Source organism: Notechis scutatus, chromosome Z (assembly GCF_049901735.1).
Source record: "Notechis scutatus isolate UNSWTSFEM ecotype Mainland chromosome Z, rNotScu1.2, whole genome shotgun sequence".
Classification (NCBI taxonomy): Eukaryota; Metazoa; Chordata; class Lepidosauria; order Squamata; family Elapidae; genus Notechis; species Notechis scutatus.
Genome location: NC_142025.1, coordinates 91,469,468 through 91,493,875, shown reverse-complemented (window position 1 = coordinate 91,493,875; position 24,408 = coordinate 91,469,468). Strand labels below are relative to the sequence as shown.

General features: G+C 40.2%; 1 protein-coding gene across 4 annotated transcripts in view; it reads right to left on the bottom strand.

Annotated features, from left to right (window-relative positions):
• Positions 1–24,408, bottom strand: part of CDK12 (cyclin dependent kinase 12) — a 78,943-nt gene that overhangs the window by 13,749 nt on the left and 40,786 nt on the right. For 2 of the 4 annotated variants that reach the window (XR_015745673.1, XR_015745674.1), the window contains exon 14: positions 23,586–23,678. Coding sequence is in view for 1 of the 4 variants with exons in the window: in XM_087945716.1 (XP_087801842.1) it covers positions 2,597–2,647; positions 23,586–23,678; positions 23,857–23,939 (227 nt within the window). In the remaining 3 variants the exon portion in view is untranslated. Of the gene's footprint in view, positions 1–2,509; positions 2,648–23,585; positions 23,679–23,856; positions 23,940–24,408 lie in introns of those variants that run through there. The other 2 variants (XM_087945716.1, XR_015745672.1) reach the window with 2 other exon arrangements.

Here is a 24,408-nt window from a genome sequence, read left to right as displayed (position 1 = left end):
CCTTCAATTCCACCCAGAAGCACCCAGGGAGTGTCAAACTGAGCAGAGGTTAATATACCATCTTCCAGGTTCTAATTCAGCACCGTAACTATGGCACCAATCTGGCACTTTTGTTATTTTAAGTTGTGATCATTTACATAGAAGTAAGTCGAATTTTGAGATTGTATTTGAATTGTTGAGATACAATCCTGAGTATCTTAAACCTCATTCTTAATATTCACCAAAGCTCAAACACTAGCCCAGACAAGGAGAGAATGTTTGACAAATATTGTTGAACTGGAGTCCTAAGGGTGGTTCACCAATGGTTACGTTGAATGAAGCTGCCATGTTCAGTTATACTAGACAACCCAAAGTCTCCTTACTCTTATCTTCATAGTATGAATTCCAATGGTTGTTTTTTTAAAAATTACTTCAATTTCTTTTTTCCATAGCTTTCTCAGCTTTGTGAGATTTTTCAAAATTAAAATATTTTCCAAAGACATACCGTTTGGGCTTTCACTTCAAACTTGTACAATTTTCAATATTCTGAAATTTATTATTTTTGTCCTTTGGAATCTGAGAGAATTATTGTCTGGTGGACATACTGAAAATATTACATGAAAAACAATACTTTTCCTACATTTTACTAATCTTGGAACTCCTGTTTTTTTTTTAAAAAAAGAACGGCTTTAAAATTAGTTTAAGTCTATTTTATTGCTATAACTTTTAATCTTTTATGTCTGAGCCACCAGAATAAGAATACAAGGACAAAAAGAATCCTAATGGAGATTAAAACATTGGTCAATATGATTAATTCAGAGAGAGATGGAAGGGCTAGATTGCAGCAGAAACAAACATAATAGGTGAGATCCATCTGGGTACAAAATAGAGGATTTTCAACCTGAAGGAACTCTTTTTATTCCCATTAGAATCCATACTTCATCTAGTTTCACTTGTCCCTTTCAATTTCAGGTGTTCATCGTGCTGTGTTGGTTTGTATTTGGGTTTAACTGGATGCAGTTGCAATTGTGATCCTCAAAACAACAAGGACTATTTATTTTAAATCATGTAATTCTACATGAAAAAATTTGGAAGAGGCTGGGCACAGCAAATACTTAGCAGAAAAGCTGCTATGGGCAACACTCCCCATTTTGACCGCCACAGGCTCTACACATGTTTTGCTGAATATAAGGATAGAAATATTAAGTACATTTTATTCAATTTTGTTACATTGATCCATTAACTCTCTTGCTCTCAATTTGTTACTATTCCGATAGCTAATTTTAGTTTATAAGCTCTGTAAGTGGCAAGGACCTGTCTATTTCTGTTTTGTTTTAGTTAAAGAGAGTGTTCACATAGCATTTTAAGCCATAATGTGTTTTGTTTGGCTTGGACTTAGCTGATGTGAACCCAACCCATATGCTGTGAACATGGCACTCTATATAATCAGCTGACATGCAAACATATTGCTCTCCATACGCTGGAGAATAATTGGAGTTGTTGTTTGGCCAGTTTGGATTTTCTTTAATGTAAAACTAGGAAAGTGGGAAAGGTATTATTCTCATGTGCAGCAGAAACAAAGAAACATTTTTTCTTTTTCTTTCTTTCTTTCTTTCTTTCTTTCTTTCTTTCTTTCTTTCTTTCTTTCTTTCTTCTTTCTTTCTTTCTTTCTTTCTTTCTTTCTTTCTTTCTTTCTTTCTTTCTTCTCTCTCTCTCTCTCTCTCTCTCTCTCTCTCTCTTTGTGAACAAGGAAGAATGACTTCAAATACATAATGATTCTCCAAAAATCTTTTTTGTCTCTGTATTCAGACTTTTTTAGCTGCAGATATCTCCCTTCCTCAAAATGGCAAAAGGAAATGAAACCAAAAGAGGGGTCCAATGGAGTTAACAAGCCATGATGATCCAAAAATGAGATGCCAGAACTTCCTGAGGAACTGTTTGGAAGTTTTGTTGGCATGAGCTGCCCTCTTGTGTCTAAAAGAAAAATGCCAATTGGCATTAAGAAGAAATCAGCCAATGACCCATCTTTAAAGATCTGCATTTAATTTATTACATAACAATATTTTCTACAGTTACTTTTTGTTGTTCAGTCTTGCCTTTTAATTATGTAGCATACTTTTATATTTAATTTATACAGCATTTCTCTTTTTTATAACTTCTCAGAAATATAAATTATTCATTCATTTTTAAAGTTTGAAGTATTTCTTTTCCACTTTTCTATCAAATAAACCATTTTTAAATGAATAAAATTTATAGCTATAACTATCAATAACAAATATTAAAAACAAAGTTAAAACAGAATGGTGGCCATTCTGAAAGAGCCAGCAGATTAAGAAGCACAGCATGACAAAATCTTTAAAGATATTTAAAAGAATATCTTTAAATATTTTTAAAGATCTTCAGCAGTATAAGGGGCAACATTGTATGCAATTGTAAGCAATTACTACCAGCATCACTGCTGATGAATGTCAACTCTTAAGGTGAGGACAAAGAGCAGAATCATCGGTGATAAACTGAATATAAATTGGGAAATTATGTCTTTCCAAAGATTGGGTCTCTTCACAATTTGTGACAGCTTTCATCAACTATGATCACAATGCATGATGACGTGATGATATTAAATTCTTGCACTGGATTCAGAGATTACAGAAGATCCACCTGAAAAAGGCTGAATATGGAAAGAATTATGATGCAATCTTAAAGAGATAGGATAAATGATAAATTTGCTTGTAACTGCTGTAAAGATTAGAAGTTATTTCTTTCTATGTTCATTTTTTTCTTTTCTTTTTTTCTTTTTTCACTTGTTTTATATCTTCCTTCACTCTTTTCTTTTCTATAAATATATACTGCATGTTTGTCTTTTATCATTGTAAAAATATTTTACTAAAAAAAATTTTTTTTTTTAAATCCAATTCTGTCTCAGGCCATACCATATAATTAGGCAGTTGTCAAAATGAAGTCTCACGGACTTCTGGATTGAAAACCAGAATATAAATCTAACGAATAAAACTACTATGGTTATAGCTAATGGGAGATGGGAGTTCAAAGAAGCCTAACTGGAATCCTACAAGTTTCATAGTCCTGAGCTGCACAAATGGCAAATATTTTACTGATAGAGCTGGATTGATCTGGATTGATAAAGACCACTCACAGGAACATCATTAGTTCATCAGCTCAGACCTAACTCTATCATTGCTATGTAATCAGCTTGAAATCGCTGATTCAAGGGAACCATCTAATGAAGTCATTTTTTGGTTCTATGCAAAAAAAAAAAAAAAAACCATCACTCTTTTAGTAACTTTTAATAACCTAAATGGTAATAACATTGCTGTATAGGTAGTCCTCATTTTGTCACCCCTAACTGTGACCAGCAACCTGCATTCACTTTGCAAAGCATTTGCTAAGTGACTTTGCATTTAGCATTTGCTGAGTGAATCCATGACTGTTCTTATGATTTTTACTTTGGGTTTTCTTTGCTTTTAGGCCCGTGAAGGTCGTAAATGCAAGAACCGGTAATGAAGTTACCTTTGCATCACTGTTCAGATTATGAATGGTTACTAAACAAGGCAGTTTTTAAGGAAGGTCTATCTGTAATCCCACTGTCCAATAATCTCACTCTGTATCCCCTCTATTATATTGACTCTCTAATTGGATTTAGGACAGAAGTATAAATTATGGATGTGGCTCTGATCTGACTAAATCCTTAACAAATTTGGGTGAATTTGGGAGATATGTGAATGGCAGCAGGGAGAATCCAAAAATGATTTGGATATATTATTTCAAAACTCCATCCTTAAACTATTGTGACTGAAGAGCTCCTGATAAGCCACTTATTTTGAATAAAAGATAGAAAACAGTGATAAAATTGGTTTTACTCTTTCCTTCCTCTGTCTCCACTGTAGCGTTCCTTATATCAAAAAACTTGATGAGAATTAATATCATTCCACAAACATGCATAAACTCTCCTTCTTTCATATATACACAAAAAACACACACATAGACACATGGGGTTTTCAGGAGCTGAACTGGGAAGGAAAAAATGTACATCTGTATCATTTCTTGCCTTTGATTAGTGTGCCATCTAGTGTCAATCATTAACACTAAAGTTAGAGCAGAAAGTATACAAAGAAACTTAAGATTCCATGCATTTGTCAACCAAATAATTCTGAAAACTGAACATAATAAGATCTAGTTTGATGTGGGGAGAAAAGCCACAAAAATCCGAGTGCAAATAAATTGGTTTGGCCAGAAGATATGGAGGAAAATATTCCAGAAAAAAGGGAACCTTGGATTAACCATTAAATAAGCAGATGCTTCAGATATCAATAGAAGGGGGACACTAAAGAGCTTTTTCCTAAGTTATCATGGCCTTAAACCTTAAAATGAAGTTTAAATGGTTCAAAAGGGAATTATGTTAAATAAAAATCAGTTTAGATTTTCCTTCCTTCCCCTCCTGTCCTGTCTTCCCCTATGCCTTTCCAAGACAAAAATTGTAAGCGTTTAAGGGAAATTGAGTTGAGATAAGTAGAACACAGCATGTTTTAATAAAAAATACAACTCATAGACAGATCAACAAGAATGGAGGGATTACAAACATAAAATTTAAAACAAATATATTCCTATGAAAAAGTTCTTCCATCCATATAGCCTACCTAGTCTTGTCTGGTCTAGATGTTCAGCCATGACCCATTTATGATTTTTAGTAATTGGCATGAAAAGGGTCTTCTCACTGTGGAACAACCTCTTCATCAAGATATTGTTTGTTCAGAAAACCCAACATACAAACTATGCAGTTTCAGTAGTTTTTAGAGGTGGTTGGCAATAAGACAATCAGAAAAAAATGCATCTCATTGTCAACAAATATAATGTTTGATACTGCATTAATATTTTGATTGATTTATAATAATTTATTGCTTTACCCTTTATATTTTGGATGATAAAGCATATATAATTTTAAAATTATTAGAAAGATTCTACACTGTTTATTTAAAACACTCACACATATCCCTCCACTCAAAATTCAATTACTAAGCAAGGCAATTGTGCCCCATTTTACGATTTTTTTTTGTCACAGTTTTTAATCACTTTAGTTACTAAGTGGACAGTTATTAAGCAAATCTGGCTTTCTTTGTTGACTTTGCTTGTTGGAAGCTGGCTGGGAAGGATACAAATAGTGATCCCTTAACCCTGGGATAGCACAATTGTCACAAATACACACCAGTTACTAAGTACCAGAATTTTGATCACACGATTATGGGGATGCTGCAATGGTTGTGTGAAAACCAATCATAAAGTCCCCTTTTTTCAGTGCTGTTGTCCCTTTGGCCAGTCAATAAACAAATGGTTGTAGGGTGGGGTATACCTGTAATATGAACAATATGCTGTATGTTAAATTTAAAAATCAGAATTGAACATACCAGTTTCTGATTTTTAAAACTTATGCTTTTAAAACTAATATCTTACAGCATTTACTTTTAAAGGGTTTCTTGTATTTGTTGTCTTGACAATCTTTTATACTTATGACAATGTTTTTTTCAAGAATCAGAAAGATTCTGTTATTGTTTGTTAAAACAAACGACAACAAATTATGTATTGAATTAGAACTAGTGTCAAATGAATTGCTGAGAGCTAATTTTTGTAACTAATAGTATGTATACATGTGCATGTATATGCAGGGGTGAGATTCAAATTTTTTAACAACCGGTTCTGTGGGCATGGCTTAGTTGGTGGGCATGGCTTGGTGGTCATGTGACTGGGTGGACATGGCTTGGTGGTCATGTTATTGGCTGGGCATGGCCAACTCAACATCACTCATATCGAGGCACACATCTCCTCACCTGGCCTCTTGTGACTGTGGGGATGCTACAACAGTCATAAGTGTGTAAAACAGTCATAAGTCACTTTTTTCAGTGCCATTGTAACTTTGAATGGTCACTACACACAAGCAAAGTACCAGCAAAAGGAGGAAAAAAAAACTCCAGAGAAGTTCCAGAGACAGGAAGTCTAGTCCTGCCAAGAATGTAATAAGGGTTAATGGAGAGGCAGTTTCTGAAAGCAACACCAGAATGTTTCCTTCCTTCCTTCCTTACCGGATTAGGCCAGTAATTTCTTCTAACAACCGGTTCTCCGAACTGCCTAGAATGCTAACAATCGGTTCTAGTGAATAGGTGTGAACTGGTAGAATCTCATCCTGTGTATATGATATATTGTGTCTCTCTTTATATTTATCTATGTATATGTGGAAAAAGCTAATCCTGGATTAGGGCACTCATTTTAAAAAATGGATACGCAGCATTTATAAAGAACAGAAAGCCAAGATAATAATAAATAATTTTTAACACAACAAGAGAACACACCAAAGGGAACAAAACATTGTTGCCCCTTTTTTGCCCTCCTTATTTTTTTATTAGCATTAGAACTGTTAGCAAAGAAAATATAGAACATCAGGAAAATTCCTGAAATTTTAAATTAAAAACTCAAAAACATCCATTAAAATTGATAACAAAATTACATTTACAGTTACCAAAGCAAAACACTCTTTAGTCCTCTTAATGAAGTGCATACAGCAATAAGGACTTATGTCAGCTTGTGGGTCTAATAAAGAAAAAAACCTCAAATGTTGACATGAAATTTAGCAGAGGAAGAAAAGCAGTTTCTGAACATAGAAATGAGTTTTAACATTGCTGTTAAAAAGATTAAATACTTAGGACTTTGTATGACCAAAAATAATCAGTATTTATATAAAAATAACTGCCTACAGCATGAGAAAAAATACAACACATATTTCCAGATGGGGAAAAAATAGATTTCACTAGGCTAAGTAGAACTGCAGCCATCAAAACTAATATTTTATTCATAAAATATTTTATTTTATTCCTGATAGGTCCAGTATATATTGATAATAAGATATGATTGGCATACATGTGTGCCAATAAATTAAATTCAAAATTCTGCAGGCCTCAAAAGAATGAAGTGGATTAATGGCTTCAAACATTAAACTGTATTACAATACTAGCAGGTTAAGATAGTTTTCAGAGAGACCTGTATCTCTTGATAATGCAGTTACCAAATGGCTTAAATGGATGCAGTAATAGAGATGCAACAACTGGAATTTCAATGGAAGAAGAATGTTAACCTACTGCAAAAATGTATTCAGAGAGAATTGATATAAAGCAAGCTATTGTTAATGTATCACCCAGTTTGATTACTAAAAGGGACAATTCATTATTTTAAAAGTTGATGGAATTGAAATGAGCAGTTATTCAGAACTGATGATAACAACAACATTAAGCTCAACAATTCTGGATAACAATTCATACTAGAATGAAGCAAAATTTAAAAACTGAATTCTCATTTCAACTTTTTATATTCTTATACCCAGGGATGGGATTCTACTGGTTCGGACCGGTTGGGTAGAACCAGTTGTTGCAATTCTGTGCAGTTTGGAGAACAAGCAAATCAGGCCACTGGCTGGCCAGGCCCCTTCCCTCCCTGCCCAGTTACTCCTTATTGCACATGCACAGCATCAATGCCTGCATTCTACCCCATTCGCCCCGCCCCGCTCAGTCATTCCTTATCTCGCATGTGCACCACCGCTGCCTGCATTCTCCCACCTGCCATCGCTTCCTGCAGCAGCCAGCCAGCCATCGCTGCCTGCCTTCCGCCGCCCATGGCCCTGCCTGCCTGATCTGAACTCTGCATGAGTGAAACTCCAAGCAAGCCCCGTCACCTATCTACTGCCACCGCCAGCCCCCGTTGAGTCCCGATGAATCCCGGGCCACCCAGCTGCCCTAGCTGCCTGCCTCACCCGGCTGCCATCTTCTCCTGGCCATCATCTTCACCCGCCCACAGTCCACCATTGCTGCCTGGTCTTCTACCACCAATTGGTGAGTGAGGAGGCAAGCAGCAAGCCCCACCAGTGGCCTACCTCCTCCTGCTGCCGCCACCAGCCCTGGTCGAGTGCTGACTCCTGGGCCGCCCTTGCCACAGCAAGCTCTCCAGTTGACTCAGACGTACCTGCATTGTGCCTTCACCTAAATTTTGGTAAGTTGCTATTTTTTACTTATTTATGTATTTATTTTTTTAGTATCTGTTTTGTTTTTATCAATGATTAAAAACAAAACATACACTAAAAATTATAAAAGATTATAAAAGCAAAGGAGAAACAAACAGAAGTATCAATATGTAACAATAATAGTTATATATATATGTGTGTGTGTGTATGTGTATATATATATGTGTGTGTGTGTGTGTATTATATATATATATATATATATATATATATATATATATATATATAATATATATATATATATATATATATATATATATATATATATATATATATATATATTATATATTTATATTTATATTTATATTTATATTTGTTTTCTGAGGTTCTCATGGTATTTGTATGTGGATCTTTGGTTATTCGGGTTTTCTCCCGCGTAAGATTGGAAGTATCTAGGCAACGTTTCGATGAAGTCTCATTCATCATCTTCAGGCTTCTGTCTTCAGCTCTGTGCTTCTGAGTGATGTGAGCTTGCAGCTGCTTCTTCCTTTTAACTGCTAGTGGGGGTGTGACTTGATTGGTTGGGGGCTCCCCCAGTAACTAAGACCAACCTGAGCACAACCAAGCCCCCACCTGAACAGAACACACCTCCAGCCAATCAGAACATGGCCAACCCCCCAACCAATCAGAACACAGCCAAACCCCCAACCAATGAGAACACACACCCCACCCAATCAGAACACAGCCAAGCCCCCAACCAATCAAGTCACACCCCCACTAGCAGTTAAAAGGAAGAAGCAGCTGCAAGCTCACATCACTCTGAGAAGCACAGAGCTGAAGACAGAAGCCTGAAGATGATGAATGAGACTTCATCAAAACGTTGCCTAGATACTTCCAATCTTACGCGGGAGAAAACCCGAATAACCAAATATATATATATATATATATATATATATATATATATATATATATATATATATATATATATATATATATATATATATATATATATATATAGCCTTCAGCTTTGTTCGGGTATTTTCCCACGTCATTATAGTTGTGCTTTTAAAGTTGTAGCAACGTTTCAGCAGAATCTCATCTGCCATCATCAGGCTTCTGTATTGTGTCCGTCTGTGAGTCAGACTTTTACAGTGGTTTCAGATTTAAATTTGGGGCAGCCTATTGCTGTGCCAGAATGGTTTTTTCTTCATCCTGATTGGTTGGGAGTCTTGGTCTGTGTTTATTGGTCTCGGAGTTTGCTGTGTTCTGCTTGATTGGTGTCTCTAATATCTTCTGTCTGTTTTTTGGCTCTTTTTGTATCTTGATTGGCTGGCAGCATTGTGTTACTTTATTGGAGGTCTTTAGTGCAGCTTGGCTTCGGGTAAATGGACGGCTATCATTAGTTAGGAAGCTGGGTTTCATCTGGGTGCCTGGTTTAGTGGCTGCTGTGCTTTGATGAAATTTTAATTTGAAGCAGGTTGGTGTAGTATTGTTATCTCTGCAGAAAATACCCGAACAAAGCTGAAGGCCATACATGTAAGTACCCGAAAACTTAAGAAAACAAATATCAAACCTCTATGGGGAGGGATTAAACAGCCAGATCAAAACCTACGAGAAACTGGAAATTAAAAGAGCAGGAATACTATGTGACCTCCAATTCCTCACGCAGCTGCAGGATAACAATACTACACCAACCTGCTTCAAATTAAAATTTCATCAAAGCACAGCAGCCACTAAAGCGTATCCTGAAAAGAACTGAAATGGCTCTACTAAGGGAACGAGCTCCACAGTAAGAGATTCCAATTAGATCAGTTAAACAAAGATTTGCTAGCACTACACCTGGAATTGAGCAGCAAAATCCACCCTCTACTTTGGGACAAGATAAAACAACTCACAACTTGGAGAGCTGAATCTTCAAGCACTTACAAACAGGCAAAGCTCTTGAAAAAATTAAAGAAATTAGAACATGACAAGAAAACCCCCAACAACTCACAACAACACCTGAAACAATTAGTGTACAATGTTTCCAACAGAGAACTCACCAAAACAGAAACAGAAGTCCTAACCAAAGGATTCAATTATGCTATAGCACCCCAAAAAATCCCCACAGAATCCATCATATGTGCAGTAGAATCCAGCCTAATTAAATTAAATACAGATGAAGCTGATAAAATAAGACACCAAGTTACCAACATCCTATGCACAAGCAAACCACCAAAAAGCAACTTACAGCAAAATGAAATTAAAGCGCTACAAACCCTGAAAAGAGACAGCAGCATAATCATCCTCCCAGCAGATAAAGGGAATGCCACTGTAGTAATGGACAGAAAAGACTATGAAACAAAATTGACAGACCTACTTCAAGACTCCACATACAAACCCATAAACACAGACCCAACCACATATCTGGAAAAATTAACCAAGAAGAAAATTATAACCAGCCACATAAGCAAAGAGATCCAACACACGATCATACCCAGAGAGAAATCTTCCAGATGCCCCAAACTATACGGCCTCCCAAAAATACACAAAGAAGGCATACCTCTCAGACCCATAGTCAGCTCCAGAGGAGCACCACTACAAAACCTAGCTAAACACCTAGCAAAGAGCTACAGCCCCATGCTGAAACAGCAGCTTCTCATGTACAAAACTCATACCACTTCTTGGAAATGATCAAAGATCTACACGTGGAGCAAGAAGATCTGCTTGTAAGTTTTGGCGTGGTTTCACTATTCACTCAAGTCCCGATAAAAGAGACCCTTGAAATCATCAAAAATAAATACCAACCAGCTAAACACCTCATGGAACTAACAGAACACTGCTTAACCAACACATATTTCATATACAAAGGACAAAGATACAAACAAATAGAAGGAGCTCCCATGGGATCACCACTGTCACCTGTCATTGCAAACCTGTTCATGGAAGAATTCGAATCAGAGCCCTGGCCAATGCCATCCTCAAACCCAAACTATGGTTAAGATACATCGATGACACATTCGTGATTTGGCCCCATGGACAAGAAAACCTAAACAATTTCCTAACACACCTAAACAGCGCACACCCCAAAATCAAGTTCACCATGGAAACAGAAACAAACAAACAACTACCATTCCTAGATGTACTAATCTACAAAAAAACAGATGGCACACTAGGACACACCATATACCAGAAGAAAACACACACCAACCGCTACCTCAACGCCCAATCCCACCACCACCAGCACAGATAAACTCCGTGGCTAAAACACTAATTACTAGAACCAAACGCCTGGCAGACAAGACACACATTAAGACTGAACTATGCACCCTGACTAAAATATTGACAGCCAGCGGCTTCCACAAAAGCAAAATCACCAACATCCACAAAAACACACTGAGACATAATAGAGACCCAGAAGATGAACAGACCTATGGAACAGCTGTCCTGCCCTACATAAGAGGCACTACAGACAAAATTAGTAAAATACTATACAGACACCACATCAAGACTGCCTTCAAAACAGACAGAAAAATAGCAGCCATCCTCAGAAACCCCAAAGACAAAATTGACCTGGAAAACCAAGGCATATACGAAGTCCCTTGTGCATCATGCCCGGCCACATACATTGGACAGACCAATAGAAGAATAAGCACCCGCCTGGATGAACACAAAAATGCAGTCAAAAAGCTGGAACACACTTCCTCACTAGTCCAACACATGGAAGCCACAGGTCATAGCATCAACTTCAATGGCACCAAAACCCTAGCCACTATAGAAAATTCCAGCCACAGAATCATCAGAGAAGCCATAGAGATTGAAAAAAGACCAGAAAGCATGAACAGAAGAGATGATTCCACCAGGCTGTCAATCATTTGGAAGCCTGCACTCACAAACAAAAAAATCTCACACCACAAGCCAGGCAAACACCTGGGCACAAACAGATCCCCTGATACCTCCAGCTCAAACACATCCCAACCAGGCACCCAGATGAAACCCAGCTTCCTAACTAATGATAGCCGTCCATTTACCCAAAGCCAAGCTGCACTAAAGACCTCAATAAAGTAACACAATGCTGCCAGCCAATCAAGATACAAAAAGAGCCAAAAAACAGACAGAAGATATTAGAGACACCAATCAAAGCAGAACACAGCAAACTCCGAGACCAATAAACACAGACCAAGACTCCCAACCAATCAGGATGAAGAAAAAAACCATTCTGGCACAGCAATAGGCTGCCCCAAATGGGTACCCATGTATGGTATTCAGCTTTGTTCGGGTATTTTCCCACGTCATTATAGTTGTGCTTTTACAAGTTGTAGCAACATTTCGGCAGAATCCCATCTGCCATCATCAGGCTTCTGTACTGTGGTCGTCTGTGAGTCAGACTTTTACAGTTGTTTCAGTTTTAAATTTGGGGCTAGCCTACTGCTGTGCCAGAATGGTTTTTTCTTCATCCTGATTGGTTGGGAGTCTTGGTCTGTGTTTATTGGTCTTGGAGTTTGCTGTGTTCTGCTTGATTGGTGTTTCTAATATCTTCTGTCTGTTTTGTGGCTTTTTTGTGTGTCTTGATTGGCTGGCAACATTATGTTCCTGTATTGGAGGCTTTTAGTGCAGCTTGGCTCCGAGTAAATGGGCGGCTATCATAGGTTCCATCTGGGTGCCTGGTTGGGGTGTGTTCGAGCTGGAGGTATCAGTGGGGATCTGTTTGTGCCCAGGTGTTTGCCTGGCTTGTGGTGTGGAGATTTTTTTGTTAGTGAGTGCAGGCTTCCAAATAATTGACAGTCTGGTGGAATCATCTGTTCTATTCATGCTTTCAGGTCTTTTTTCAATCTCTATGGCAGGGGTGGGCAAACTACGGCCCGCGGGCCACATCCGGCCCGTTGGTCTGTCTAATCCGGCTCGCCTCTGAAAAAAAATCGCTGGGCGTGGCGTATTGCCCTGCGCGCGTGGCCCCCAAAGCTGCAAAACAGCGCGGGCGCTCTCGGGAGTAGGAAAGAAAGAGAGAGGCACACAACGCCAGCGCCCGCCCGGCTGATGCCTCCACCGAAGGCGGCGGGAGCAGCAGACAGGAGAGCCAGTGGCGAAGTTTCCTAACTTGCCTCTCCATCCCTGGCCAGCGTACGTCTCCCGCATGAGGCACTTTCCCAGGCGCCAGGAGGAACACGCTCCAACTATTGTTTGCGGGTCCTCTCCCGCGTGGTCCCCAAAGCTGCAAAACAGCGTGGAGCACTCTCGGGGTAGGAGCGAAAGAAGAGAGGCACACAACGCCAGTGCCCACCCGGCCCGATGCCTCCGCCGAAGGTGGTGGGAGCAGCAGACGGGAGAGCCAGCGGTGAAGTTTCCTAACTCGCCTCTCCATCCCTGGCGGCGCGTCTCCCGCGCGAGGCACTTTCCCGGAGTGCCAGGAGGAACACGCTCCGACTATTGTTTGCGGGTCCTCTCCCCGCGTGGCCCCCAAAGCTGCAAAACAGCGGAGCTCTCGGGGTAGGAAAAGAAAGAAAGAGGCACACAACGCCAGCGCCCACCCGGCCGATGCTTCTGCCGAAGGCGGAGGAGCAGCAGACGGGAGGCCAGCGCGCGCAGTTTCCTAACTCGCCTCTCCATCCCTGGCCGGCGTGTCGTCTCCTGCGCGAGGCACTTTCCCGGGCGCCAGGAGGAACACGCTCCGACTATTGTTTGCGGGTCCTCTCCCGCGCTTCCTTCCCCACCCCTCCCCTCCCCTCCGCCCAATATGGCAAGGTTCAGGTGAACAACGTCGTGGTGCTGGACAACCCTTCGCCTTTCTACAACCCCTTCCAGTTCAAAATCACCTTCAAGTGCATAGAGGACCTCTCCGAAGGTGAGCCCCGCCGATCCCCCTTTTTTTTCCAGGGCTTCCAGGCTTAAACTTTGCAAAGGCCTCAGCAGGCAAGAGCGTCTTCCCGCCAAGGGCGGGAAGGGTTCCGCCTGGTGGGCGGGCGGGCTGCTTGGAGGAGCGACCTGGCGGCGCTCCGGGTTTCCCCTCCGCTGCACGGCTCGGGGCCAGGCGCGAGCGCCCGTGAGGAAAAAGCAAGCCGCAAGTTGCTGGGAAGTTGCTCGGGTGCTGGGAGCCGCCATCGTGGTGAGCGGCTCGTCGGGCGCGTACGCGAGGAGGAGGGCTTTTAAAGTGCCACCCAAGAAGGACCGCCGAGCCGGGAAACGAGGCACCAAGGCAGGGCAAGGCTCCACCAGCAGTGGCCTAGCTTTAGGTGGGCTTGGATGCCCCTGAGCGCAGTTTGCTGGTTGTTCTCTCCTGGGACTCGTGTTTGGAAAGCGTGAAAAGTAGTAGCAGGAGCAGCCGCGGTGTTACTTTTTCTTATATATAATTTGCTGCATTTTATAATGGGCCCTTTATAATGGCCTTTTATAAAATTGGTTCGGCCCTCGAACGCAGATTTGATTTTCCATGTGGCCCCCGACAGAAATTAATTGCCCACCACAGCTCTATGGCTTCTCTGATAATTCTGTGGCTGGGGTTTTCTATAGTGGCTAGGGTTTTGGTGCCATTGAAGTTGATGCTATGACGTGTGGCTTTCATGTGTTGGACTAGTGAGGAAGTGTGTTCCAGCTTTTTTACTGCATTTTTGTGTTCATCCAGGTGGGTACTTATTCTTCTATTGGTCTGTCCAATGTATGTGGCTGGGCATGATGCATAATGGAGACCTAGAGGATGAACAGACCTATGGAACAGCTGTCCTGCCCTACATAAGAGATACTACAGACAAAATCAGTAAGATACTACACAGACATCACATCAAGACTGCCTTCAAAACAGACAGAAAAACAGCAGCCATCCTTAGAAACCCCAAAGATAAAATTGACCTGGAAAACCAAGGCATATATGAAGTCCCCTGTGCATCATGCCCAGCCACATACATTGGACAGACCAATAGAAGAATAAGTACCCACCTGGATGAACACAAAAATGCAGTAAAAAAAAGCTGGAACACACTTCCTCACTAGTCCAACACATGAAAGCCAAGGTCATAGCATCAACTTCAATGGCACCAAAACCCTAGCCACTATAGAAAACCCCAACCACAGAATTATCAGAGAAGCCATAGAGATTGAAAAAAGACCTCAAAGCATGAATAGAAGAGATGATTCCACCAGACTGTCAATTATTTGGAAGCCTGCACTCACTAACAAAAAAATCTCCACACCACAAGCCAGGCAAACACTTGGGCACAAACAGAACCACCCTGATACCTCCAGCTCAAACACACCCCAACCAGGCACCCAGATGAAACCTAGCTTCCTAACAAATGATAGCCGCCCATTTACTCGGAGCCAAGCTGCACTAAAAGCCTCCAATACAGGAACACAATGTTGCCAGCCAATCAAGACACACAAAAAAGCCACAAAACAGACAGAAGATATTAGAAACACCAATCAAACAGAATACAGCAAACTCCAAGACCAATAAACACAGACCAAGACTCCTAACCAATCAGGATGAAGAAAAAACCATTCTGGCACAGCAGTAGGCTAGCCCCAAATTTAAAACTGAAACAACTGTAAAAGTCTGACTCACAGATGAACACAGTACAGAAGCCTGATGATGGCAGATGAGATTCTGCCGAAACATTGCTACAACTTTAAAAGCACAACTATAATGACGTGGGAAAATACCCGAACAAAGCTGAATACCATTCACATACATACACACATACATACATACATATACAGAGAGGGAGGGAGGGAGGAAGGGAGAGGGAGAGGGAGAGAGAGTATCTGTTTTGTTTTATAAATAAATAGCATTGTATTGTCAGGCAAGGAATATCATTTAGGAAAAAGCAAAGGAAAAACCAACAGAAGTATCAACAGGTTACAGTAATTTCAACTAAATTTCGCTTAGTATTGGCTTATTTATAATTCTGTTAATCATATCAACATGTTTATAATAATCAACCCTCTTTGTATTTAATTCATACATAGCAATGATCGTTCTTTGCTTAATTTCTATCTCTTATCTCTAACCACTTTCTTTTTAAGAAGCATATAAAATCGATATTAGTACAGTTGGGTACAGTTAATTTTGTATAATGATAATGACAATAATGTAATATTAATAATGAGTAAATAGTTTCTCCATTTTAGTTAACTTTCTTTATATATTTGGTCTTTTCTTTTATACTTTTAGATTTCTAACTTCTGTTTATGTTAGCCATTGAAAACAAATCACAAGTATTCAAAGCCTTCTTAATTTTAAGTGTTCTTCTAATCTATCCATTTCTGCACATTGTAATATTTTTTAAATTACATTTTCATCCATTGTGCAAACATAATTCTAGCCGCTATTAAAACATGTAAAATTAAATATGTATTTTATTCCATTTATTTATGTGGGCACCAACAATAATATTTCTGATTTTAAAATTTAAATCTGTATGTTGCTTTACCATTTTTTCTAACCATGACACTAGATACTCTTGAATAGCTACTTGACTTGAGTACAAGCTGAGCCCAATACTGAACCTAATTCATATATTCCTGAATAGATTTCAGAAAAAGAATTCAGTATTGCTCTGTGAATGTGTCTATGAGTTTCATTATTAATCTAACTTTCTAGACCCGTGATGGCGAACCTATGGCATGTGTGCTAGAAGTGGCACACAGAGCCACTTCTGCCGGCACGCGAGAGGTTGCCTGGAAGAGCCCCACTGCGCATGCATGTGCACTGCCCGCCCGCCAGCTGATTGTCAGGTATCTGGCGTGCATGCATGGGGGGCGGGGAGATGCGTGTGCATGCGCAGAGGTGCATGACGTGCACGGGGGGGTCATGCGCACATGCGCAGAGGCTGTGGGGGGCCCTGCATGCATTGCCTTCTGAGTGCTGGCACGTGAACACTGAGCACGAGCACAGTTTTCAGCACAGGAGCCCAAAAGGGTTAGCCATCACTATCTTAGATTATTTTGTACTATATCTTTTTTTGTACCATATATATCTGTGTAAGACTGTAAAAAGCTTCAGTACATTTTTGAGATGAAAATCTAAAAAGCTTAGGCAACTAAACATGGCTTCCCCTGGCTTCTCTCTCTCTGCTATAGAGAGAGCATTCCATTAGGGACTGTTGGTCCAGGTAAGTAGTCTTGGCCAGGAAAGATTTTTGTGCCACTGTGACACAAAAAAACAAACTCCCTTGGCTTGTTAATTATATTTCCATTTTAAGTGTTTAGTTTTCAATTAATTAACTGTAATTATTAAATATCAGCCATTCTTTTATATGCACAGTGTAATATTTTTTTTATAGACTGTTATTTTCAAATCCACTTTCAGTTCCATCTCATTCTTGTCTGGTGAAACTTGTTCTTCTTCCATAACATCTTTTAAACACTCACTAACTATAGTGTCAGACACTCTTAAAAGTAACAGAATATTACTGATCTCAGTGCCTCACCCACTTTCTTCGCTTGCCAGCCTTCACCACTCAACTTACAACAACAGAATCCAAACCACAACATTATTGTATTTTTTTTTTTTTGCAGTACCTTACCAGGATGAAAAGGCAAATGAGTTTGGCTGCTTTCTTCAGTAAGAAAACAAAAGGAGATACAACAGAGTCACAACCACAACCGTTGGAGCACAGCACATCAACTACACTCCAACCTGGGGAAAGCAGCACATCATTTACACTCCAGCCTGGGGAAGGAGCACATCAACTACTGAAAGAACTGAGTCGGACATTGAAATCAATCTTCCTGACTGCTGGACATTGCAGCAGTACACCAATTTTAAGGAGAAATATGATGGACTGGAAGTTTCCCAGAAAAAAATTAGGCTGCAAGTATTGTAAAAAAAAAATTGAGATTACAACAAAAGAAAAAAGTGTTCACACAGGAAAGCAATGGAAAAATTTCCAAGTTGAGCCAGCAGGGAAGAGTAAAGAGGTGCAACAAGCATCTCTTAGAAAAAATTTGAACTTAACAAAATATCCGAACAACTTGAGATTGAAATTATAATGATTGGTAGAGTTTTTGGACCAAGATGGGCTGCCTGTCGTTTAAGGTCAACCCTAGTTATGTGGCATGCTTATCCAGTGCTACATCAGTTTTTTTGTTCAAATAAAAAATACTGAGGTATGGCTGCCCATCTTGAAAATACATATTTTATCACTGATTTGGCATTGATGATTGACATCCTGCATGAAATATCTCTTCTTTCTAATGCACTGCAAGTGAAAAATGTAGACATGATAAAGGCTGAAAAACTTGTGATAAGACCAATTAAATAATTTGAAATGCTTAGAATGGAAAAAGGTTGATGGATTAATTACTTCAGAAACCTTCAAAAATATAAATTTTGTACAAAATCATAGATTTGTGGGACTTCCTCAGGAAAGACTTTTAGAAAGCATTGTAACTAATTTAAAGAAAAGAATGATAGATTGCGAACATTTAAAAACAAGTAGCCAATATCAAGACACTGATAAATTAACATTTCTCAATTTTTGCAGCCAGATTACTGGAACATTGAAAGAAGTGGTGGTTCCATGGAAAGCAGCTGAAAAACAATTGGTTGCATTTGGTGAAATTTTCCATTATGAAATTAATATTAATGATTATCAAGATTTTATAGAAAATGTGTTAAAAGACAGCACTAAAAAAGCTAGAGATATTGTCAGGCCAATTGCAGTAAGTTCAGCAGAAGTGGAAAGGGGTTTTTCACAAATGAAAAAGAGAGGAGAGGAGAAGTCACCTAACATTTTCCAATGTAACTAATCTACTGACTATTAATCTAATTGACCTACCTCTGCAAGAATGAAACCCTGTTCCTATAGTAAAAAAATGGTTGCGAGCACATCACATAGCTGATGATGCTCATGTAAAACAAAAGAAAACTGCAAGTGAGACACCAATAAAAAAGCAAGTTGGCAACACTTTAAATAACAGTTTTATTGTTTTTGTAAAGTATTATGTAATAGTTTTTTATTAATATTTTAAAACTTTGTTGTAACAAAATCTAGTTTTATGTTTATTTAAGCATTAAAGGCATGACATAATAAACTATCTTTTGTTTTGGATTATACTTACTGTAAAACAGTGTTTAGGGCAAAGAAATAGTGCTGAGTTGGCCACACCCACCCAATCACATGACCACCAAGCCACGCCCAGCTGGTCATGTGACCACCAAGCCACACCCAGCCAGTTACATGACCACCAAGCCACACCCATAAAGTAAGCCATGCCCACAGAACCGGATGTTAAGAAATTTGAATCCCACTCCTGGTTATACCAAACTTTATCAAACCATATACATTCTCATAAAGCACATTGAATTGTCTTTACGTATAACAACTGCTACAAGAATACTACATTACTATGTGTTTTGTATTGAAAAAGTAACCTGATCTCAATGGCTAAGTTGCGAAAATAAGTTTCAATGTCTAGAATATATTGACACCTTAAAAGCAAATTTGAGAGAGATTTCAATTATTGAAGATTCTGGTAAAGACTGATTGAAGATCCTGGTAAAGACTCCAGCCAACTGATCAGCACAGTCTTTGTATTAGATGATATAATAGTGGTGGGACTCCTCTCTACCGAGATGAGGTGGACCGACTGCTTTCGTTGTCTGGAGACAATAACTTGGTCCTCAACACCAATAAGACCAAGGAGCTTATAGTGGACTATAGAAGGAACAGATCAGACATCCAGCCCTTGCTTCTCAATGGAGACCGAGTGGAGCAAGTGGCCAGTTTTAAGTTTCTGGGTGTTACTATAAAAGAGGACCTGACCTGGGGTGCCCACATTGCAGCCCTGGTCAAAAGGGCCCAGGAGAGATTATACTACCTGAGACTTCTCAGAAAACAACAAATGAATGAAAAACTGCTGGTGACCTTCTACCGCTGTACCATAGAGAGTATCTTAACTTACTGCACCTCTGTATGTCTTGCCAATTGCACAGTGGCAGATAGGAAAGCACTCCAGAGAGTTAACATCATTGCCCAGAAGATCATTGGTTGCCTTCTCCCCTCTTTGGAAGAGCTTAATAGCTCTCCCACTGCCTTAAAAAAGTTCAAAACATCCTCAAAGATCCATCTCATCCTGGGCACCTTTTTTTTTTTTTTGAACTATTACCATCTGGCAGATGTTACAGAATAATAAAAACAAGGACAAATAGGCTGAAAAACAGCTTCTATCCCAGGGCAGTAGCTCTTTTGAATTCTGCTGTATAGTGCAGTGTTGGTGCGGTGTCGGGGGTTTTCGGTTCAATATGTGGAGGGTGAAGGATGTGTGTTTGTGTTTATTTTCATGGTCATGATGTGCACTGAAGATGGTGTTTGATTTTGTTGTGTGAGGTGCAATGACAATAAAGTAAACTAAACAATTCAAACTGGTAACAATTCTTAGATTATAATTTAATACATAAATTGGCACAATATAAAAGATTGGATTTGTGCATAATATCTATATTTCAGTTTTATGAGATACCTAAATCAAAATAAAGTTTTAATAATGTAGACTGAATTCATTACAATACAGAATTCTGTTCTATAATTTATATTGTGTTGATTGTGGCTCTTGATATTCCTTTGTAGCTTAAGTTTAATGATGATGTCAGGATTCCAGCATACCCCAATTAAATCATGAGTCTTGAGCCAAGGTGACAGATGATTGCTAATATTTGATGTGATATAATATTTAAAACATATTTAACTATTTACAACTAATCAATAGGATAGTAGAAAGTTATAACCTTGATATTTTAAAATCCCTGGTTTACTTATTTGTATTTCTTTTACTCTTTTTTCATATTTTTTGTACTTATTTAGATATTTTCTTTTAAAAGTCCAATAAATAATTTATAAAGAAGGAAGGAAGGAAGGAAGGAAGGAAGGAAGGAAGGAAGGAAGGAAGGAAGGAAGGAAGGAAGGAAGGAAATTCCAATTAGTGCACGGGGCTGAGATAAGTCCTGTAGATCTAAATTCCTACTTTAATTTCATCTCTCTAGCTCTACTGACCAACAGGAAGTTGTTCAAATGTGGACTATTGGCCCCAGTCAGCATGGTACAGGTTTCTGAGAATTACAGTTCAAAACATCCAGAAAACATCAGGATATTTACCACTTCTCTTCTCTGCCGAATGCTGAAATGGTTCCAACACTAAGCACTATTCTTCCAAAATGCTCTCTTCTATCAGGCAGACACTGAGAAATGTCTGGAATGCATGACATCTTCGCATGTCTCTATCTGCCTATGACTGAGAATGAACACATTCTTCACACAGGACTTTAATATGCTTTGAATAATATTATTTAGATTGGGAATTGGAACATGGCATTTCTGTACCATCTGGAAGGGCAAATGCAGGGACAGTGCTGAGCTACTCTTGCTCTTTCTTTTACAAAATGTTGGTTTTGAAACTATGATACTATGATATATACTGATGGGATTTATCTAATCTACCGTGTTTCTCACAAAATAAGGCGGGGCTTATTTTTTGACCCAGCAGCTGGGCTCGTCTTTTGAGGTGACTTAATCCCCCTTGCATCCTCGGGCAGGCGGGCGCGACAGCCTGGATGTTGACCTCGGCGTTGGTGGGGCACTTTGTATTGGGAAACCTTCCACCACCGTTGCTTTCCCTTCTCCCCGTGCTGCCGCGGCATTTAGAGCAACGCCACATTTGGCACAGCCATGTGCAGCCAGCCAGGGCTCCCCCCTGCAACCGGAGCCCGGCGGAGACACTCGGCTTCAGGCGCTCCTGTCGCCGCCTTCCCTTCGCCTTCGAAGGCAAAGCCAATTCTTTTAAAAACAACGCCCTACTACCGGTACGACAAAGACTCCCTGCCCAAGAGGGCAACCCAACCCCACGTGGGAGGCGAATTTCCCGGGGCTGCAGTGCAGGATCGGCCCACCCGGGAGAAGCGCCCAGCCACCATCCCTGCCTGGCGCCAGGCAGAGCGCGAGGAGCTTCACCTGGGGCGCCCAGCACAGCTGACAGGCGGTCCTTCCTGCCTGGCGGTGGAGCTCTCGCCAAGGCAGTGAGCGCCTCCCCGCCGGACCCTCCGCTCATCCCGCCAGAGCCGTGCGGGCTGGGCAGAGCCAGGAAAGCGAGCCACGGGTGCGCACCCGCCTGCCAAGCAAAAGAGCCGGGCCAACCCGGCCTTGGATTCCTTCACAAGTCCCTCCAGCCCGAACCCGAAGGGGCGACCAGGAGAGGCCGCCTGAGGCAGTGATAGTGCCCACCCATCCGTGGACAGGGAGGCAAGGCAACGGCCTGCACAGCGTCCTCCTCCGAGCTGAGCCCCGCCGAGTGAGCGCCTCTGCCCAATGCCCATGCCGCAGCAGCGTTTGGAGCTGCTGGCACGTTTGGAGATGCGTGGGGACGGGGACGGGCTGGGTGAGGGGTGGAAAGGACGGGTGGCTTCGGGCTCTCTCCACCGGACCCGCCGGCCAGGAAGCAGCACTGCTGTTGCCTCGCCTCTGGCGTGGCCCTGGCGGTTCTTTTAAAGTTCGGTTGCTAAACAAGCTATAGGATCCTGGTATATGTGTGATGAAACCATAATGTTTCAGTTCAGAGACCCAAAACCAGAGAAACTATATTACTGTGGGGAGGTTTGTCTGTTTGTGGGCGATGGGTGCAATATTCTATGAATGATCATACTTTATATCATTAAGTTACTTAATTTTTACTATGGATGTTTCATCTGCATTGATGACAGATGTTGCAATTATATATTGTATACTAGCTCGATACCCGTGCTTCACTAAGAAACTATGTGGTCAGGCTTAGCTTTTGGGGAGGAAAATAAGGGGAAAAAATTCTGCTTCTGCCTACCAGCATCCATCGGTATTCATCTGGCTAGCATCCTGTCAGTGTGTGAGAGAGTTGAGGGCTGTTTAGAAACTGAAACAGTATCTGCTGTCTGAGCAAGGAGGAGACAGCAAGGAGCCTGGGAGTGGCTCTGTACTCAACTGTTCTGTACTAAAGCTGCTTGGTGCTGTGAAACTGAAACTGAAATTCCTCTCCTCTGCTTGTGTTTTGCATTTGGAACAGATTTCTTTTCAGGTGGGGAGGGAGAGTAGAACTCCTTAGCATCAGAGCGTGTTAATAATAATAATAATATAGGAAATGCTAATACTCTGATGGTCATTTCAAAAGAATCCTTTCTTAGTGAGCACCTAGAAGCAAAGAGGAACATATGTGCCAAATTTCAAGTTTGTAGGCTTTACAGTTCTGGAGATGTTGTGATGATGCACGAGTGGTATTTCACTTTTATATATATGGATTACAGGGAATCCCTGACAGAGCCACCAGTACTAGTTTCAAAGAACAACCCGGTTCAAAAGATGTTAATTTAGGAGACATAGCATGGAACTGCAGAAAAAGACTGCAACTTATTTTGTTTAGTTCAGTATGTGACTGGTGCAAAAAGCATTATTAAAAAAAAAAACTGGCCTCAACAGCTTGACCTAGAATTATTGACTCAGCTAAGGGACCTTTCTATACCAAAATACCATCAATAATCCAGAAAGTGTGGCAAGGCAGAAAAATAAAATCTCACTGATGTGGAGCTAATGCAGTAATCACTGTAGGTAATATTGAGAAGTAATATATTGGGGATAATAGCTTATCCAATGCAATTACTTACAAACTTTGGTTTTCCTCTTCCTGAAGAGCATGCTTCCTGGGCTGTTTCCTGGGCTGAAAGTAGACCTCTTTTAACCAATATCCAGAATTTAACCTGTAGTTGGGAAAATATTTTTTTGTTATTAAAGCTATTTAATTCAAATAGATGCAGTCAAGAGAACTCATGTAGCATAATGATTAAAAGCATGATTTAGGATCCAGCCACCCTTCCACCCATCCAGATATTTGCTCAACCTAGTTCCAATTTCAGGCAAAGTTCACCAAAAACTCACTTGGAGGCCTTCCACAAGCTGTGTTCTTTCAGCCTTCAGGGTCTGGTCAGAAATTTCAAGATCTGAACCTCCTTCCCTGGTCTCTAAGAGAAATCTCAGAGTAAGGGGTCAAAACCAAGGACCATATTAATATTTTTATATTTGGCTCAAAAAAGCCAGGTCATATTTTTTTTTCTATGCTAGCATGCTCCACCCCTTGCTCCAAGGCTCCACCTCCCAGTCAGTTGGATATTTGTTAGCCAGTTGTCGCAAAGAACAATACAAGCAAACCTTAATGACTGCAGTCTATTACTGAAATGTCATTGCTTTGTATTATTAAAAAGATCAGAAACATAAATACTAAGTTTTATAGAGCTGTGATACTGTAAATAATTTTCTACTGCAGAGATCAGAACTATTAACTTCTATAAACATTCAGATTTGTACATCAGTTTGCAGTCAAACATCAGTAACAAGTGCTTGAATTCTAATGGGCAAAGCATTCTGAACTAAATCCCTGCAAATTCTATGTCTATAGAAAACTTAAGGTGCCATAGGTTGGCTGAATCACAC